Raw genomic sequence first — 22283 nt, forward strand, 5'->3', positions numbered from 1 at the left:
TTCCATTAGCATTTTCTACTTAATTGTACTGATCCATATAAGCAAATCTGTTTTATAGCTTTACATATTATAGGAGGCTGATTCACCTTTCCATTTAATAATCTTTTTTCAGTGTGCTTCAAAAGTAGTTGCACAGTACAGATACTAATAATTAACAACTACAACAAAAAGATTTGTAATGCTTTCATATGATTGCTTTGTATTATAGAAATATTTTCTATCAAAATATTTCTATTTTAGAAATAGAAGAAAAGAACACAGTTCTATATTTTAGGGCAGTATTCTTATTCTGATTGATATTTTTCCCTTTTTTGCCTTCTAGATTATACATAAACAAAATACTAGCAATAGTGAAAATGAACCATCTTCCCCACAGGTATGTAGCATAAAGCTTTTATGGTATATTTAATTATAATGTCCTAAGATATGTTATTTTTATACTTCAAAAATATGTTCCTGAATTTACATTGTACAGTCTAAATAATTGTTTTACCATTTCTGGAAATTAAGGTATTAAAATCAAAATATACATGAACATTCATATAGTTCTTAAACATTATAATAGTTTATTTAGTCTCAGAAGTAAATTGAGGCTGGTAATGAAATATTTAGCATATATGAAAATAATTAATTCTATGATATTCTGAGGAAAACGTAGTATAAATTTCAGTCACTTTATTGTTTACAGCCTAGTGATGGCCAGTCTTTTACACAGAAGCTTCAACTCCGGGTTTCTTCAATGGAATCATTATTTCGAAGTCCCTTAAAAGAATCTCTGTTCCGGTCCCCTTCTAAAGAATCTTTAGTGCGGACATCTTCAAAAGATTCTCTGAACAAACTGGATTTCGATTCTCCTTGTCCAACATTTGATCCACCTTCTGATGTTGAAAGTGAAGCAGAAGAATTACCTGGAAATGTTGATAGTTTTCCCAAGGAACAGTTGTTGCATCGATTACATAGAATGGAACGAAGTTTAGGGTGCTACAGGGGAAAATACTCAGAGGTGAGAATGTATATATTTTAATTATTTTAATAAGAATTAAAATAACTTGGTGAATTAGGTGCTATACTTTTCTAAAGGATACATTATTGATTTTGGGGAAACTATTTTAAATTATTTAGCTGGCCAAATTAATTGTTGCCATTCTGATTGCTGCCATGCATTTTTTTCTTTTATCAAGAAAAGTTTGTTAGATACACATGGACAGGAATTATTAAGAAATACAAATTCTAGTTTAGAGCTGAGCAGCTTTGTCTGATTATCAGTGCATCAGGTAGAATTTTATAAAGAAGTAAGAATTCTGCAATCTGAGATCTAATGAAGAAAGAACTAATTTGTCCCTTATTCTAGAGCAGTGCTCGTCAAACTTTCTGCAGTTATAGATCACTAAACAGATGGTTAGAAAATGCAAGTACTGCTATATTAAACAAACAACCCTCTCCATGTTTTCATGTTTAAGACCATGGAAATTCTTCTCGTTTTCTGGTAAATCGGATAATGATAATAGTTACCTTTGTGCCTTCCTGTATGGGACACACATGAGTTTGCTCGTGTCTGGGATTTGCTGGGTTGGTACCTTGGCTCCCTCAAGTAGATATCCCTAAGCCCATCCCCCGATCCCTACTGCACCCTCCCACACTCATACCACCAATCTTTTTATTTTGGGAGAAAAAGCCTTCCTGAGTTGATTTACTCAGGAAGAAGAAAATGGCAAACCTCCTGCCCTCACATTGACATGATAAAGGCTGAATTTCCTATTTGATTCAGGAAGAAAGTTAATGTATGTCAAGGTTAAGGAACTATATGGGAGTTGAAAGCCAAAAGGAAAAAGAAGCATGTTCTCTAAAGGGATTATCCCAACCAGATATGCCCTGCCCATACATGTAATTTAAAAGCAGAAGGAGATAAAGGTATAAGAAAGACAGAACAATATAAAACAAAGGCACAACAAAGCATCACTTTCCATAAAACAAAATCAAAATTCTAATTCTCAATTAGCTTCTATTTCAGCTGGGTGGCTATAATAAATTTAAATAAATAAATAAAATCGGTTTCTAGATTTCTGTATATTTCTTGGATCTCCATCTTTGTCTGGGTTAGGACACTGCTTACTCTGGCTTTGAGACAGCTGAGGAAAAGGTGCTTTTGCTCCTCCCTTGAAAAAGGGTAAACAAAGACAAAATGGAGCCTATCCTTCTCTTTTAAAAGCTCACACAAAAGAAACCTTCCAATTCTGTTTGGTTGCTCAGATTTTGATTTTCCCAAGCTTTGATGATCTTCACCCACTATCTAAATTGACAGGTTAGATTTTATTGATCAAGTTTAGGTTTCCTCTCATCTTTAAATCTCTTGGGGTGGGGTTTCTCTCTTTTCTCTACATTTCCACCCCTTATATTTATTTTTAAAAATAAATACTGTGCCAAAAGTGTAATCCAAAATAATATATTTACCACTTGAATTATTTTATGTACCTATTCCATAATAAGAGTCCTCAGCCCAAACTTGCTGGTCAAGAATGTTCTTCAGTAGAAACTTTTGAGTACTAAAGGCAAGTAGAACTCCAGTCAGTGAAATTCTATTTTATAATTCATAATTCTGTTTCCTGTTTGCAATTTCTTGGAGAGGTTGCTTGTGCAAGGTTGCCTTCCATTTAATACAGCTCAATAATGGCATTACTAAGGCCAGAGGAAATAATGAATATTCATTTTGTTAGTATTCTCTTTATTTTCCTATTTGTGGATGGTTACACTTTCATGAGAAGTAAAGGACTAATCTTTGGTACAATAGCATGCTGGAGTGAAAACTATTCATTTTCTTGATTATTAAGTGCCTATACCACATAAATATTAGAACACTGTGAAAAATATGCTATATTTCTCTGTGTAGAGATTTATAACAAATATATTATGCCCTTAAAGAATACAATAATATTCATTGTTTCCATATTAGCTCTTCCTTTCACAATCATTTATCTTGTAAAGAATGAAAACTGATACCTCTAGATGAGATTATTTTGCCACTAGAATCACTATTGCTAAATAACTCATTGAAAGCACATGATAGCTGTGCTTTTGGATAGCCCTGGAAATTCTGTTTTATTTTTGTTACTATATTTAAATATTGGAATATCTAGTGATACAAAGAAGTTTGGTGATATGCAAAACAAAACTGTGTGTTTCGTTACATGTTGCTCTAATTATTCCAACATACAGCTTTAAAAGAAAAGTATCCAAGCCACAGAGAACTGGGTGGTATATTAACTAATAAAACAGGAACAAGTTCCATCCTGCTGCCATTTACTGGAGCTGATGGGTGCAAGGGAGAATGAGAGAGAGTCAGTTAAATACATACTGAGAAACTAATAGCTATTTTGAATAGCTTGGGCTGAAGTGAATCTCTTGCTATTGCTTCTTTGCTGGGCTCAGATTTTTCAGTCAAGCTGCAAAATAATGCTGATATTTTGCTTTCACTGATATCTGTAAGAATGTTTTAAATGTTTAGAATAGTTTAAAAAATATCCTAGCAGGCAACACTAAGATTAACATGTAACTTACTTTTTTACCCTTCAAGGTAAAAAAAAAAAAAAATTACCCTTGTTTATTCCCTGCGACAGAGAACATCAGGGTGATTTTAGGAACGTGGAAGATTAAAAATGTTTTAATGGAATATTCTAAATGGTGTCCTTTTGTTATGAATGAATGAAGAATGAGTGTGTGTGTGTGTGTGTGTGTGTGTGTGTAATTTCACTCATACCCAAAGGGGAAGTTTCATAGGTGATAAAGAAAAATTAATTATATTCTGTTTACAGTTTATTTTAATGACCATATATTCTTATTCATACATTTCAGTTGGTCACTGCCTATCAAGTTTTACAAAGAGAAAAGAAAAAATTACAGGTATAATATTAACCTTTACTTTATAAAACTTTTTTTTAAAAAAGATATTCTTAATTATGAAAAGTATAAAATGTTACAATGAAATAAGTTATGATTATTATCTAATAAAATATTTGAAGTTAGGTGTGATCTACAAATGTATTCCATTGTTCTGATTATTTTTTTTCTTAAATTGAATGAAGGATTTTCATAGGAAAAAAATAACTTTTTTGCTCAGTCATTGTGTTTCAAATGTTGTGGGATGGGGGGCTTCAGTAACAGCAGAAATCCTTAGTGATATGGAAACTATTAAGTGTCAGATTTTTAAAAGATCAACTTGCTTTGTTTCAGGGAATATTGAGCCAGAGTCAGGATAAAGCACTTCGCAGAATTGGTGAACTGCGGGAGGTAACTCTTAATTCTAATTATACATGCAGATTTTCCAGAAAAAAACTGAGAATTTACAGGCTGTATTCACATTCTCCTTTAAGCCATTGTGTGACCCTTTTAATTGTAATATGTGAATGGAGTAATTGAATAAAGCATGGTAATCCACTGAGGGTATGCAAAACTCACTAATCTGGGAATAGAAATTTCTAGTAAAACAGTGCTGGACTCTACCTGTAACACCATCTTATGGAAGACTTCATTTTGGAAAATTACTAAATCATCCCTGGAATGTCTGATGCCATGTTCTCGGGGGGGAAAGGGGAAAACACTGTGGACAGCTAAAGACAGAATGAAACAAGAGCAGTTAAAAAGGAGTGAAAGCAAAGCTGGAATTGGCTAAACAAGCCATTAATACGATCTCTGGGAGTAAATCTGGTTTGTTCAACATAATATTTAAAAGAAGCCTTTCTAAGTGCATCCATATTTCTCTACTTACCTGCCTACATTTTTTATACGCATATATTCCAATAAGAAAGAAGTATTCCTGTGATATGTATTTACTTTCATTCTGATGTTTAACATAGAAAATAATCCTATATACACTTCTACAGAAAGCAAAAGACGAGTTGTTGTTTTTTTAGTACAACTAAACTTTAATTAGTATGAAGGCTATTAAAGCCTTCTCTATTAGCCTTTCTTGGCAAAAAACTTTGCTTTTCTATGTAAACTTTATTTTTCATCCCTGGATTTTTCATCTCTCTATTTTTATTTTGCTTTGTGAAGTTTGTGAAGTTTCAATACTGAAGTTTCAATATTGAAACTTCACAGAAAAAATTGTTTTTTCTTTACCAAGGAAAGGTAATGAGAAGGTTTTTTTTTAAATAAAACCTTTTTATATCTAAATTTGTGGATTGTTTTCTGTAATGAAGAAGTAGAAATTATATGTATCAAAGATGTACATAATGTAACTAAGGATCCTATTGATTAATATTAGTTTGGCAGAATACCCAACCTTCAGTTTTCATAAACTATAGGCTGTGGATCTGAAATGAAATTATAATTGGCTTAGGTTCAATAATAAATCTTGCCAGACTAATCTTCTTATTTTTGATTTGGCAACTTCATTAATAGATTGTGGAATGCTACAGATTTAGAATGCTATCTTGAGTTTTACGAAGCACTTTGCAAAGAACTCCATAATAGGCTTATCAGCAAGCTGGATGACAGAATTAATTGTATAATTCTGAATTAATTCAGAATTAATTGTATAATTCACTAATTCTTTCAAGTTTCAAGATGGCGGCAGGGAGCGGACACCTAGTGCGTAGCTCCCAGCCATAACCAATTACCAGTTTCCAACCATAGCCAGCAAGGGGCTAAGGAGAGTCGAAGGTGTGGGATCCTTATGTGAATGGAGAGAACCCTCGGCATTACCTCTGTGCCTCCTTTATTAGAGAGACCCCAAATAAGTTTTTTTTTTTTTTTTAATGAAAAACAGGCTGGCTGAACATTTCAGTCAAACTTTAATAGTACAGTTGGGTTGCCTATCCGTTTTCATTTCTAAAGAGATGCTCTGTGTGTGTATGTGTATGTGTGTGTGTGTGTGTGTGTGTGTGTTTTATACCAGTATCTGCTTTAATGAACTTGTTTGGAAGTGGTTGGCAACCTGGTACCCCCCAGCTGTTATAGACTAGCTAAGATTAATGGAAAGGACCAGACTGCCTGCTCCATGGTTTTATTAAACCTCATTTAATTTTTCATGGTGTTTATTTATAATTTTCAGGATTGCTTCCTATACAAAAACAGAATAGTCAAATTTTATCCTGCAGAACATATTGAATCATTCTTTGATAATTTTTTTTACTACTATACTTTATACATGATATGATGGTAGCAACTTAGCTGCACTCCATGGTGTTTTAAAAAATGTATTGCCATTTTCATGTGTTTCTTCATATTTGATCAGTATATAATAGAATATTGATTATTAGGAATATTAACAAGCTTGTGATGAGAGCCCCCATCCTTGACCATTTTTCTCCATTTCAGTTAGGCTGCAGATATTAACTGACATAACTATACAAAATGTCAATATTTAGGTTTCAGTGTCTTGAAAGTTTAAAATAACAATAACATTTTAAAAGTAGGAAAGTAATTACAACATATAAATTATGTTATTACTGGAAGACTTAAAACTCTCATTTTCAAATTGAAACTAGTGTGTCACATTTCCATGCAAACTGCCATGGTGATGTCACTGGATTCTGCATCATGTTATAGTCAACCTGGTTGTCGTGGCATCAACAAACTCTTAGGGCCATGAAGTACAGTATAAAAATGTAACCCAGCCTAGTTTGGGGCTCTTATAGTTGAATTATTTAAACTAAATAAACAGAACAAATTATCTTAGAATATGTCTTAACAAATGCAGAAAGAGATTTTCAAGTAGGATCAAGGCCTACACTAGAAATGAGATTTTCTTGTGAAACTACTAATATTTGTTTCATGTAGCTACATATATATTTTAAACAATAGCTTTGAATTATGAGAGTTTGTTCTTTCAACCATGTGGTGTTTAATTCAGGTAAATGTATATTTGCAGATATTACAGTGTTTCTAAAGATATAAACTGTTACATTTTTTCCTCAACCCCCTCTTCCTTTCAAGCTTAAAACACATAGTGATAAGGTAGATTTCATCTCCTCTATTGATCAGATTTAAAATGTTCTGCATAACATTAGCTTACCATTGAAAAAACTGGCTTATTTCCTTTTATTTTTGTTTGCAGCTGAATATATTTCCTAAATTGAAACATCTAGTTCTGTCTGAAATTTGTTTAGAATTGGTGGCTGTTAGCAATTTAATACAGGTAGTCCTCAGGTTATGACAGCAATTGAGACAGGAATTTCTATCACTAAGTGATGTGGTTGTAAAGTGTGGCATCATGTGACTGCATCACTTAGCGACAGCAATCTTGGTGGTCTCAGTTGCTGTTGTAACCCAGAGAGACCACACCGGTTGTTAAGAGAGGACCTCATGTGACCAGAGTCCTAGGCAAGCAGGCCGGTGGGCGAGAGCTGCAAGCAGGTGGGTGAGTGCCGCGGGCGCTACTGAGTATGAATGGGCTGGCGGGGGCTGTGGGTGGGCTGGTGGGGGTTACAGGTAGGGGCTACTAAGCATAGGTAGGTGGGCCACTGGGCCTGGATCGTGATCACATGTCTGTGGGGGATACTGCAATGGTCACAACTTTGTGGACCAGTTGTAAGGATGACTATAGTAATTAAGTTACTCTTAAGGACTTACAGTGGATTAAGAGAATAATTAATTGTGGAAGCATAGCAGAAAAAATACTTTTTTACCCTTGATATAGCCAAGACTGGGTAAGAAGTTTTGGTTGACCTTCACAATATGAATGTGGAATAATATGTAGCCAGCATATTGTGGTGATGAGACTAGATTTAAATTGATTTGTTTAATGGAAGATCATTGGATGATGAAGGCTGATTCATAGCTCAGCCTACCTCATAGTTGCTCAATTCTGTATTTGCTAAATCCATATTTTATTTTTAACAATTTTTCCTTCATTATGCCATTGTTTTAAGATAATTTTGCATGTTACAGATGAATATGATACCTGTTTATTTACCTACACACCTGTGGCACAGATGACAGATTAGTTCAGGTTTCTTGAGATTACATGCTTTATTCTCTCCTTGACTTCTATGTTATAATTATCTCACTGATTTCACACAAACGCTGGGAGTTGGGTGTCATATACCTTTAATAAATTATTATTATTTTTATTATGATTATTAAACTGTGGTATTTTATTTGAACCTGTACTTTTTGACGGTATGGTAAACTATGTGTTTTGCTGGTTCTGCAAATTGGGACAAATTAAGGCACTGATAATTTGATATGAATTGTCGATTTGTGCTCTGAAACATGCCCCACACAAACAATTTGTCTATTATTATCAGTCTTCTAACTGGGATACTTCTGATAAGCTTCTGAAGAACCTAGGATTGTCTGTAACACAAGTTAGAAACTACAGATTCATTCCCTATTTTTTGCTAGTTTTCCTAATTACATTTTCCTTATGCTTCCATAGAAACATGGGGTGACTATCTTTTTAAAAATTTGCCCTGCTGTAAGATTTCCATTTCAATGACCTGATTGGGTTTTCCCTTTCTCTTTGCTCTTTGAGATATAATAATAAAGTACTGGGAAAAATTGAAAGTGTTACTGCTCCATATTAGTATGCAATCTCTTACTTCCTTAATATGATGAGGGTGTTAACTTAAGATAGTGTGATGCAGAGCAGAATAGGATCCACATAGGAAAGAGGAAAAATTAAAAGAATAGTACTGTACCTTAACTGTTCTATAATAGGATCTAAAGTCATATGAAAGAAAAAAAGGAATATTGGTAGCAGTGAAAGTGATAAATTCAGTTAAATTTAGATCTGACCAGAACACACACACACATATATACACACATAGGTACATGGTTTAAAGTTGATTAAATTGTTTTATATTTTTGATAATAAATTCCTACAACATATTATGATAGGAACTTCAGATGGATCAACAAGCAAAAAAACACCTTCAGGAGGAATTTGATGCATCCTTAGAAGAAAAGGACCAACTTATCAGTGTCCTGCAGACACAGGTAACTGCTTGAGAGAGGTTTCCAAAACATCCTTGAGGAGCAGCAACTTTTTTTTCTGCTAAATACTATCCTATCCTTAAAAAGTATATACAGATAGTCCTTGTTTAATGAACACTTTTTCAGCGACTATTCACAGTTACAGCGGCACTGAACAAGGAGACTTACAACTGGTCCTTGTAGTTGTGGCTGTTGCAGTGTCCCTGTGATCATGTGATTGTGATTTAGGCACTTTGCAACTGGCCCGCAATATGACAGTTGCAGCATCCCGCGGTCATGTGATCACCATTTTCAACCTTCACTGCTGGCTTCCAACAAGCAAAATCAATGGGGAAGCTGGCAGGAGTTGCAAATGGTGATCACTTGACATCGTGCCTAACTAGCGTGAGGGATTTGCTTAATGATGACAACCAGAACTGCTGCAAGTGCCATCGTAAATTGACACTGTTACATGACCTTGTGCTTTACAACTGTGTCGCTTAGTGATGAAGTTGCCGGTCCCAGTTACTGTCATTAACTGAGGACTACCTGTAATCAACTTCAGTTTCTTGTATCTTTTGAAACAAATGCCCATTTCATTCTGAGAGTCAATGGGATGCACAATAATGGTAATATATAATATCACATAATAGTTCATACTAGAGAAAATAATTTATTTGGATGTACTGTACTTAGGGAATTTGGATGTACTTAATGGATGCATACTGTGTATTTCACTCTTTTTATTTGTCTTTCAATTTTTGAAATTGAATTTTTACTGAAAAAGCTCTTCTGAAAACAAGAATTTTAAAAGATAGTATTTATCAAAAGGAAGTTCCAGAAAAAAGCTCTTCCAGCAGCTACATGGATCATTGTCACTGATCTGGACTTGTTTTCCTATAGCTTTGTGTATTGCTGTTTCAATCACATATTATTAAGATATCACCCAGGGCAATGCAGAAATTTGTATTCTCTAGGGAAAAAATCAGAGTAAATCCTAATATATGTTTAGCTGTTGAATGGATAAATATTTTGCTTATGCAGGTGTCATTACTGAAGCAACGATTACATAATGGCCAGATAAGCATTGAACTACCTAATCCAAATGTTCAAACTCAATCACAAGTTCAGAGTCCAGTAAAAGATCAGAATACGGAGAATACTTTGCAGCCAGAGAGTCCTGGTAAGTTGTCATCTTAAAAAAGAAAACACACTAAATGTATGTTAAAGAAATACTGGGAAATCTTCACAGTTGAATCTGAGAATTCATATATAGTGGTTGCCTGGCTGTGTTTTATGAGACCATTTTATTTCCCACTAAATTTCTGCTTTGCATTAAAATATGGTTCTATGAGGATGGAATTTCTGATAATCACCTGGATAAGCACTGGGCATCTAATAAACTTTGGTAAAGTTACTAAATTATGTGCCTTCTGGCTGTATCCTGGAATCACTTCACATTGCATATTGTATCAGCAAGAATTTTCATTCCCAAGTTCCACTGATGCTGATTGATTAAAAAAAATTCTACTTACAGAGGGTGAATTTGTTGCCTATAAATCTGTGCTCTGATTATTGGAAATTAACAGTATAAACTTGAAATCATATAGTGTATACTACCAAGTTTCTTTCTCTTTTTTCATGTCTTTTGCTTTTGTTAATGCTTTGTTTTCCTTTTTAACTTTCTTGGTTTTTTTAGTTCTGGTTTTATGTTTTGTTTGATAGAAAAGCAAAAAAAAAAGGAAAGAAGCAATAAAACGGGGGAAGAAGTTGGACGATTTGGTAAAATATTATGGTTGCTCAGAAATTCTGCGGAATTAACTTGGTGATTCTTTTGGGAATATCTGGGTTAAAATAAATAGAGAAATAAATTAAAACAATGTTGCCAATTACTTTTCAGTTAGGCTCTCCCCCTTCCTTGCTAAATATAATTAATTAATTAATTTAATTAAGTTCTTAGAGATTATGTGTCATCCAGTATAGGACTAAAAGTAAAATACTTAAAAGTCCTTTTAATCCTCAGGTCAATATTTAAGAACCAGTCTCTGTGTCTCATCCTGATAAGACTGGAGGGCTACTGAATAATAACATTTTCATTGGAACAGTATAAATTTCTAGGATTGCCCCCTTGAAGGAAGTTTGGCAGGCCCAATTACTGTTAATCTCTTGTTGAATAATATAAACATGAAAACTGTCAGGCACTGCCAAACACTTTGAAACAATTTGTGTGTGGATGCTCCCGATTTGTTTAACTGCTTTTAATTGTTTTATTTTTATATTGTGTCACATAATCAGGTCTAGAATGCTTTGGGATTTTCCAAAACTAAAAGTTGGGATAAATAATGCAATAAATAAATAAAATAATAATAATAATGTAAACTGATAATTATTTAACCCAGATGTTTATGCTGTATACTTAATTTATTGATTTACAAAAAACATAAATGAAGCAAAGAAATATTATAAATAAAAGTAATAGTAATAAAATAATAATACAAGTAAAACCAGAATGTAATGCAACATAATGAAAAAGAAAAAAAAACATAATGAACATTGGAGAAAATGATCTAGCACAGTTGATATTATCCATAGGACCCTCTAAAGTAAAAACTAAGCCGAAAACCTTTAATGGCAAGAGTGATTGAGCAGAGCTTGGTAACATTCCTGGAAATTTTCAGTAAAAAGTATGGAAGTAGGATATGAACAGTTTCAATTTCTGGCCAGCCAATGCAACCAATAAGAAGCTGATAACACTGGTTATCATAAAGCAGAGAATAAAATGGCTGACTTGGTAGTGGATCCTGAGCAAATACAAAATTGCTCTGAATATGGGATATTGTTAAACCTCCCTCTGTCAGGTCAGATGGTAAGGATTTAAAACTTTCTTAGGGTCAGTGTTCTTCTGTGTGTGACAGAAGTGATGTTTTAGAAGTACTGTGGGAATCTAAAAGGGCTGTAAAAGAGTTCCCAGAAACAAGAGGTGTGACTCTTTCGTTCTGAGCATCTAAATCAAGGATTCTTTGTTTTACTACTTGAAGAGCTGTATTGGGGCCAAGCAACTTTAAATATGGAGCAGATGTACAAAAGGTCAACCTTTATTCCATAAGTGGCAGGAACCATGTGTACAATTCCCACATAGAGTATCAGTTCATATCACTGGCAGCACTGTGCAAACTTCCAGATTACAGTACCTGTGAAATGTCAAATGAAAACCAAGCATAATTTTTCTGCTGTTCATAGTTGGTAATGAGGATCCTGATAAAACAATAGAAACTCTAACTCAGCGAGTAAAACGTCAAGAAAACTTGCTTCATCGATGTAAAGAAACAATTAAATCTCACAAGGAGCGCTCAGCACAGCTGACCAGTGAGAAAGAAGTACTGCAGGAACAACTAGATGAGAGGCTTCAGGAGCTAGAGAAAATAAAGGTACTGGGGAAAAAAAGGCTTCTCATGATATTAATTTGTACAATTAATTACTTAACTCATTTAGCAAAAGATGCCAGAGATTATAATCCATTTTGACTAAACAGCAAGACAAAAAACATTTTAAATAATAATAAAAATTCAATATGCTAAAAGATAAAAATTCTGTAATACCTGATAATGTTTAGAAAGGAACTAGATGTTAATATCTTGAGAGTAAGCATATGGGTAGCTTTTAGTAATGCAATTTTTTAAAAGATCAGGATAAGGAATCCTGCCAAAGACATTTTACAGAGTCTATTTTTATTTAATTTATACTTACATGTGTGCATATGTACACAGAAATGGAAAAAAACCCACAAAAGGTATATCTAGTGTTTTAAAATATTTTATTTTATTTTATTTATTTATTTTATTTATTATTTCAATTTCAAGGCCGCCTGATTCCATAGTGACTCTGGGCGGCTTACGGATAAAAATGAAAAGAAAACAAAATATCCAATAGAAGAGAATATCTGTAGCTCAGGGTTATGCTGTGGAGTTCTTGGTACTCTCTGAGCTTCATGGTTCCCTTGCAGACGTTTCATTGCCCAAGTAGGTAACTTAATTACTGCTAGTGAGTGTGGGGTTTGCTACACATTACCTTAGTTGGGTAATGAAACCTCTGCAAGCAAATCACCAAGCTCAGAGAGCACCAAGAACTCCAAAAAACAAAATATATCAAGAAAAAAGACAGTTAACTGGAAGGCAAAACCTAAAAAGCAAAGCCGCAAACATCAACAGCAACAACCAAAGAGGCTTGACCAGTTCATGTTAATACTTTTTGTTGGATTAATTATCATTTTAAATCTAAGAATTATCAGATATAGATAGAAAGTGTTTTTCATTGATCATACACCAAGCATTTTTTTATTCCATGCCTCCATTTATTATTGAACATTTAATTTGGTATATTCCAATGACTGTTAATCAGTGGTTATTATATTATTTTGGGAAGATTGTGTTAAATCACAATCTGAAGCACTTAAAACATTATATATAGTTTGACTTTTTAACTAAATTAAATGTGGATATATATATATATATATATATATATATATATATTTAACTGTTTTGAGGTTTTATTTTAATTGTGAGCTGCCCGGAGTCACCCTCTGGGGGAGATGGGTGGCATATTAATTTAATAAATAAATAAATAAATAAATAAATGCATACATACATACATACATGCATGCATGCATGCATGCATGCATTTCCCAGAGTGATTTGTTTTAATTTCTGAGGAGGAACTGGACTCTTTATACATTTAAAAAATATCTAGATATAATTCTTACTGAGGAATGTGGAAAAGAAAGTTACTTGTCTTCAGTTTTCTAAAGTTTATTTTCTTTAATTTCTTAGGATCTTCATATGGCTGACAAGACCAAACTTATTACTCAGCTACGTGATGCCAAAAACCTGATAGAACAGTTAGAGCAAGATAAAGTAAGCAATGTACATTTTTGAAGTGCCACAATTTCTTATTGGTACTAGTAATTAAATGAAAAGATATTTATACAATTATCATAGTTTGAAATAAATATAATTTCTCTTTTTCATTCCCTCTGACCTGTCTTGGGTAAGCATAGACTGAGCAATGATTGTTTACAATTCCATCAGTAACCTCTAGATCTTTTTCCCCTCTCCTTGGCTTTTTGTATCTTTAAATTTTATTTGTGTAATAATTGCTAAATCTTTCTCAGCACTTCATTTTGATGTAACAAAAAGAGCTGGTGATTTAATTAGGAAAGTAGTCATCCTGTATCCTGCTTTTATGCTTAGGCTTTATATTAATACATTCTCACAGTCTACTTCCGCTGCCTGCATTCACCTATTTTATAGGGCATGGTTATAGCAGAAACAAAACGGCAAATGCATGAAACTCTGGAACTGAAGGAAGAAGAAATTGCCCAGTTGCGTATTCATATCAAGCAGGTGGTTTTGCAGAGCGAAGAACTAAAAGAACAGAAAGAAAAGTCTGAAAAAGCTGGTAAGAAATTTTGATAGCTTACCTGAGCAGGCAACTCTTTTTGGCATAGCTTATTTACATTTCTGCTGACAGTCCTTACTTTCATTTTTCTAATCATTTAAACTAATACCAGTGTTTGAAGAGTTGTAAGATGTTTGTGTCTTTCACAACCTTGTGTAGATGTTACACTTCTTTGTGATATGTACTCATAGATGCAGAAACAGCATGTTATGAGGTTTGCAGGTGAAAGAACTCCCGCTTTCCTCATTTCATACATTGCTAATGAGCATTTGTTTCTTTTGAGAACCAAAGACACTAGGATACTCTATACAAATTTAAACCACCTATTTTTTATTAATGTACTATAAATGAAAACTAGTTGTCTTATTTTTCAAGCTTCAAGGAAAAGATCAAATTATGAACTGCAAGTCCTCTTGGCAGGGATCATCTTCTAAATTCCATCAACTAATTAATTGGCATTCTGTAGTCACATCAGTCACTTAGAAAGATTTTACATTCTATAAAGAAAAGTGACTTCATACTAGCTGACTTATCTTCCTTAAATCAAAAGTTGAGGAGATCATCTGTGTTGTGCTGGTGGAAAATCTATGTACTAAAATCTGGTACAGACTTTCTTCAAATTAGGAGCCAGGTTCATCAATGTGCATTATCACTCCATCCTCCAGATAATTTTGTCTCTCCCCTTTTTCTTTCCTCTCTCACATTAACACTTATTATGTATCATAACTTTGGTGGGTAGGCCATGTTTTCATTTGCTGGTTTACAAAAGGACTGTACTCGCTTTAAATGCTATTTGATTGGAAGATAAACAGTGATAAAATAGAGAATACTGAATGAGAAATTGTTTGAAGAGGGGGTATCGTACATCTGCTAATTATAATTTGCAGGGAAGCATTGTAATGACTGCACTGGGTCTCCTTTGAGCCTAATCAGTCCTTCCACTAACTGCCTCTTTGCAGTACTCTGCAAAAAATGCAATTGTTGGAATGTCAGTATAATGGAATGCAAAACAACAACTTTAAATGATAATTACTTTTTGAAAGACTTAATTTCTGTCCTGTATTATTTTAATGATACAGTTATTAGGGATGTGCAAAATGTTTCAAATTCAAATGCTTTTGAATTTAAAGTACCCCTTTTAGAGTGCAGCTGCTTGGATCATTTTGGAAGTGTTTCAAGCTCAGACAGTACAGAGTTTTTGATGTGAGATGGGGCATTTTGTACTTGGCACAGGCCATTTTAAAATGAACTTCAAATTTAAAAAATGCATACACATCCATGCAGTGCACTTCTTGGACTTTGTGTAAATGTAATGGACAAGTCTTTACAACAAAGCAGTTATAAGACAGTAAATCCATTATAAGACAATAAATCCATTATAAGACAATAAATCCATAAAAGTTCATATGTAAGATGGTTACTGCAACTTTCGGTTCTGTACCAATGAGTGTATTGCATTAAAATCTCACTAAGCATCTAATCTTTTGCATCCACACATGCCAATAAGTGAATCATGGTGCCTTTCCCAAGCCTTGTATGAACAGGATTGGGGTAAGGGATTTCTTTATTTGTATCACTAAACTGTTGCTTGCAGCAAGCTTTATAAAGTAAATTATATGCTTCTCAGGCAATATCTAAAGTGGGGGCTTTTAATTCATTGCAATTAAATCCTTCAATGCTTTGAAATATTTGGCTCCTTGTAGAATTTGCTTGTAGGTAATATATTGCATATTAATTTCATGCTAAATTTTAGCATTATTAGCATTAAATATTTTTATTAGGAAACACTGAATATGCACTGCAATCAGTATTCAATTCTTCCTTGCCTGTGAAATTTATATTTCCTAAAACAACACAAAACATTTAGTGATCACAAATTTTCTTTTCTATATTTAGACAGTATAGGCTGCTTGAAGGTAGGACATTATAGTTTTGATTAGTATGGTTGTATTTTACTGTTGTGTACTCACATTTCCTGCATATTGAAATGAACAAAATGAATATTTCTTAGTCTGTATAGCCTTGTTCCATGCTGCTTTCATCACTTAATGTGGTTGAAGAAATCATTTAACATGACATGGGTGACGTAAGAGAAAGAGATAAAGATAGCTTTTACTGTATCAACTCTGGTTATTTTTTTTAAAAAAACTTTTTAGCATGCCTTCGAATTACACATAATCAAAACAAGGAGTTACAGTACCTTAGAGCTGGAATTTAAATATTTTAAAGGAAGTTATCTCAAAAGGGAATTGCAAATTGGACACATCTTTCTTTTATCAGTTCAAGAGGAAAGAGAAAATATATTGTTGAGCTCTCACAAAATATAATTATGTGGTTCATCATTCATCCTTTCTTTCTCATGTTGATACAGTATATGTTTAGATGACAGACTGACGGAAAGATAGGAAATAAATGAGATTATTTTACTAGACCAGTTGGAGTAAGGACCTCTCTCCTTGTTAGGAAAAAAATTCAAAGTTTCCCACAATCTTTTTGTGTTACCACAAGCAAATAAAACATGACATCCAATATTTACTTTCACTTAGTTCAGCAGTTCTTGATGGAAGACTTCTGTGCTCAACATGGGTTAGAAAATTTGATGAAGTTCTTTAAAACAGAGTTGGAGCAGTAAAAGTGAATCCTCTGTATTCATTTATTCAATTCATAAGATTTCTTTGTATAATATGTTTAGAAGACCTCAATATGAATTGTGGTTTTGTAAACATATTACAATTACACTGTTGATGTAAGCTTGTCAATTCAGATGAAACCTAATTACATTTCTCCTTATCACAATATAAATAATAATAGTTACTTATAATTGCTTATTAATTATCAAAAAGCAGCAGACCAATTTGATGAGCCTGTATCTTTAATTCTACCATTTCAAATTGCAGGAAGGCACAGAGTGCTTTTTGTTTTTGTTTGGTTTGGTTTTGTTTTAAATGGGAATGAACATATATTCTTTGGTTGGATGTGGACTGGGATAGGCAACTTGGTGTGTGCCTTATATTTTGGATTTCAAATCCCATTGGCCCTACAGTGGTGCTTAAAAGTTTGTGAACCCTTTTGAATGCTCAATATTTCTGCATATTATGACCTAAAATGTTATCTGTTCTCTACACAAGTCCTAAAACTAAACAAAGAGAACCCAGTTAAACAAATGAGTCAAAAACATTATACTTGCTCATTGAGGAAAATGGTCTGAAGCTACATATTTGTGTGTGGCAAAAGTGTGTGAACCTTTGCTTTCAGAAACTGGTATACTACCCTTGGACAATAATAACTGCAACTAAACATTTGGATAACTGATGATCAGTCCTGCGCATCAGTTTGGAGGAATTTTAGCCATTGCTCCTTATAGAACAGCTTCAAGTCAGGGATGTTGGTGAGCTTCCTCACGTGAACTGTCTGCTTCAGGTCCTTCCACAACATTTCTCTAGGATTAAGGTCAGGACTTTGACTTGGCCATTCCAAAACATTAACTTTCTCCTCCTATAACCATTCTTTGTTCATATGAATTATGTGTTTCGTGTGGTTGTCTTGCTGCATGACCCACTTTTTCTTGAGCTTCAGTTCACAGATAGATACCCTGACATTTTCCTGTAGAATTTGCTGGTACAATTCAGAATTCATCATTCCAACAATGTTGGCAAGCCATCCTGGTCCAGAGGCAGCAAAGCAGGCCCAAATCATGATGCCCTATTTCACAAATGGGATAAGGTTTTGATATTGGAATGCAGTGTCTGCCTTTCGCCAAACATAACACTTTTCATTCAAGCCCAAAAAGTTCTATTTTGGTCTCATCTGTTCCCAGAACATTCTTCCAATAGCCTTCTGGCTTATCCACATGGTCCTTCACAAACTGTAGATGGCCAGCTCATATCTGTATTGGAGATAGTCGGAAGTCACTTTCCATTTCATCTTTCTACTTAATCTCTCTATTTTAGTTTTTGTCTTTTTCTTTTAGTTCTATCTTCTTTCCTTTCTATACTTTCTGATTTGTATTTTAACTGTACTTTTTATATATCTTAATAAAAGTTTTAATTAAAAAACAAACAAACTGTAGATGGCTAGCAAACTTCTTTTGGAGAGCAGTGACTTTCTCCTTGCTACCCCACCATACACACCATTGTTGTTCAGTGTTTTCCTGATGGTGGTCTCATGAACAGTGACATCTGGCAATCCAAGAGAGACATTTAGTTTCTTAGACATTACTCTGGGGTTCTTTGAGACCTCCCAGAGTACTATATGCCTTGCTCTTGGTGTGATCTTGGTTGGTTGGCCACTTCTGGGGAGCATAACAATGGTGTTGAATTGCCTGCATTTGTACATGTCTGAGAGTGGATTAGTGGAGCCCAAACCCTTTGGAAATAGTTTTGTAAGCTTTTCCAGCCTGCTGTGCATCAACAACTGTTTCTCTGAGGTCCTCAGAAATCTCCTTTGTTCAAGCCATAACACACTTCCACCATACCTGTACTGTGTTGATCAAATTTTGATAGTCAATGCCCAGAATTCTGTTCTTTAAATAAGGCAGGACTTCCCACACTCACACCTGATTATCATCCCATTGATTGAAACATCTGTCTCTAATTTCCTCTTCAAATGATCTGATAATCCTAGAGGTTCATCTACTTTTGCAAACACAAATATGTAGTTTAGGTCATATTTATGGAGAAATATTGAAAATTCAGAAGGGTTCACGAACTTTTAAGCACAACCTGGCCAATGGACAGGATGGTGAAAGTTGTAGGGCGACTAGTTGCCTACCCTAAACCTGGGCTTAATTAATCATACTTTATCTTTGTTTCAAGCTTTCTTGCTGAATAACTTAAGCAGTCAAGTGAGCCTATCTCATGTCTGGAGTGGCAGTTACATAGGCTTATTTCTGTTTTTTATGAAAACTAGACTTAAATTATAGTTGAATTGCTTAAAGATAATTAGTGCAATAGTAAATATTTCCTGCTTTCCAGAAGATAGTGAAGGTCAGAGTATGTTCAATTCAGCGGAGATGTATTTTATATATCTAGGTCAGCCTGTAATCTGATGCCTTCCACCTGTGTTGGATTACTGGCATACTCATTTTGGAAGTTAGACAGATGTCTAGAGAGTACCAGCTTGCAGAAGAAGTTCTAGATTAAAAACAATGGCCACATCCTGTGAAAATGGTAAAAATGTAGAAATTTAAAATCTTTTCTTGGAAACAATTATGTTAGTATACCAAAACAAAGAGAACACCTTACTTCAGAACTAGTTTTATAGTTTTGTTTTAAGATAAACATTGAATGAATAAAAAGTGAACATGGATACTGTAAATTGGTGTGTGTGTGTGTATATGTATAGACATACAATTTATTTATGAGATGATATGCCATTTTATTGGAATTGACTACTTTGAATAAAAATAACATGTATTTCTGCTTATATGTTAGAATGCCTGAGATGCATACGATTTTACTTTTTAAGAACCAGAATGTGTTCCTATGTTGTGTTGTGTCCTTATGTTTTTCATGTTCTTTTCTTCAGCTCTTTGTCTTTCTGCTTGCCTAGCATTTTTCTTGGTGTTGTGTGCTTGCAGTTGTAGCAAAACAGAATTGCATGTCGCTGGATTATTGCATTTGAATAGTGAATCCTAATTTGTATTGGAAATATTCCTGGCTACTCTGCTTATGGATTTAAAAATGTATTTCCTTTAATTGATTCCTCACATGTTTATTTATTTAAAACTGCCCAATAGCTAAAGTTCTCTGGTCAGTTTACAATTAAGCACACTAAGAGATGTACAATAAAATCAAAATGCAAAAATGAAAACACTGTACAAACTAGGTGGCAGCAAGAGTCTTTCAAAATCTAAAACAACAAAAATTAAAATACAATTAAAAACAAATTTAAAAGCTTGGGAAAATAGAAAGGTCTTCACCTGGCATTGAAATGAAGCTAATGTGCACACCAGTTGAACTTCTCTGGGGAGAGAATTTCATAAATAGTGTGTCACCACAGAAAAAGCTGTCTTCCTTGTAGAGATCCATTTCACATCCTTTGACAAGGAACAGTCTTAAGGAAAGCCTTACAGGAAAAGGCACTTCTTCAGGTAATCTGGTCCTAAGCCATTTAGGCTATAAACTTCAAAACAAGCACTTTGAATTGGGACCAGAACCAGACTGGCACCCAGTGTAAATAGCAAAGTACTGGTGTAATATATTCATATTGACCAGTCCCAGTGAATAGTCTAGCCAGTCTGTTTTGAACTAAGTGAAGTTTCTGGACCATTTTCAAAAGCAGCCCTTACATACAAAACGTTGCAATAATTCAGCCAGAAAAAAATCTCAGAGGATGAATAATTGTTGTAAGGCTGTCTCTGTCCAATTAAAGGCACATCAGCTAAAGCAAATCAAAGGCGCTCTGTGCCACCTGGGCCTCTCTAATGATGACACATCTAGGAGCAGGCCCAAACTGCAAATCAGCTCTGTTAGGTCAAGTGTGGACCCCTACAGGACAGGCAGGGCACCACTCAGCTGGAGAAATCTACCACTCACAAACTATCTCAATCTTGTCTGGATTGAATCTCAGTTTATTGGCCCTCATCCAATCCATTACCCTGTATAAGCGCTGATTCAGGAAGCCTGCCCCTTATTCACTGCAGGGCTTAAACACAGTATATTAATTAATTAATAACCATCACCACCACCTCCAGCTATCATTAGGTTGTGTTATCTTGACTTCTTTCCTTTTCTCCCTTCTAAAATGTGACATATGTAACAGTGTTATAACCTTGTGCTGTGTAGCTTATCTGTCAAAGACAATATTGTGTAATAGGAATGATGGAGTATAAATTTAAAAATATAGAAGTGTAGATTTAATTGTGTATTAATTTTTGGCAATGCCACACTTTAAATGCAATTTTGAATCAAAAGTTAATTATTGACTATGCTTTATAAAATACAAGTTAATATGTGATAGTACTTTTGTGCTCTACTTAATTCTAGCCGCAGAAATGGGCAAAAACTAAGTGCATTAATACTAATTTAAAAGTAAATATGCATGGAATCACACCGGAATGTCTGTTTTATTTATATATGGCAGAGTCCTCACAATGTATCTGATTTTTTTTTTGCAAACATATTTCATCTTTCTGTCTTGAAAAAGAACCTTTAAAGTTACTAAAAACTACATTTAAAATATCTGTTAGACTAGCATTAAACATAAAAAGCCAAACAATTAAAACTAGCAGATATGCCAGTTGTGCCCTTTCCTGGATGGGGGATGCTCTCAGACAGGTATTCATGCCTTAATCACTTCATGGCTTGGCTGCTGCAATGTGCTGTACATTGGGCTGCCTGTCAGCCCCACTAGGTAGACCAGACCAGGAAATCAACTCCACAGAAAGGTTAAAACTACTTTATTTGAGATTTTCTATAATAACAGAATCCTGTAAGTCTGATTGTGCTCCACCCCATTCCACCCTGCATCTTTGTTATGCTCTAGTAATTCAGGGAAGTGTCTGCTTGAGTCACTTCCACATGTTATCTCCTTTTTCTGGATTTAAAATATGTTTTAGACCCTTTTGCCTAGGAAATGGTTCATACATATTTCCATTAAGGCCACTTCCTTTGTTCTCCATACAGCCTCTTTCACTTCATAATTATATCCAACATCTTTTTTCATACTTCTCATTAGTATAACTCCATATTTTGGTTGCAGTTTATAACATATTTCTTTTAATTTCGTTCTATGCAGCTTCTACATCCTTATTCCTTCCATTCATATTCCAGTCATAATTTAGCTTCATAAAGGGTTTTCATAAAGTACTCATACTTCTACCTGCAGTTATTCTACTTCATTTCTAAATTTCTTTCGCTTTCCTTTTGTTGATACTACCAAATAATGATCTGTCCTACATTGAGAACCACATGATC

General features: G+C 34.1%; 1 protein-coding gene across 1 annotated transcript in view; it reads left to right on the top strand.

The window, feature by feature from the left end:
• Window positions 1–22283, top strand: part of GOLGA4 (golgin A4) — a 62949-nt gene that overhangs the window by 9105 nt on the left and 31561 nt on the right. Inside the window, 9 exon segments of the mRNA XM_025165128.2 lie at window positions 323–376; window positions 689–1003; window positions 3850–3897; window positions 4228–4284; window positions 8839–8937; window positions 9958–10096; window positions 12154–12341; window positions 13740–13823; window positions 14220–14367. Of these exon segments, the coding sequence (XP_025020896.2) occupies window positions 323–376; window positions 689–1003; window positions 3850–3897; window positions 4228–4284; window positions 8839–8937; window positions 9958–10096; window positions 12154–12341; window positions 13740–13823; window positions 14220–14367 (1132 nt within the window).

The sequence above is a fragment of the Python bivittatus genome, unplaced genomic scaffold (assembly GCF_059951505.1).
Source record: "Python bivittatus isolate LINGU-HERP-01145 unplaced genomic scaffold, Pbiv_v1 ctg000610_np1212, whole genome shotgun sequence".
NCBI lineage: Eukaryota > Metazoa > Chordata > Lepidosauria > Squamata > Pythonidae > Python > Python bivittatus.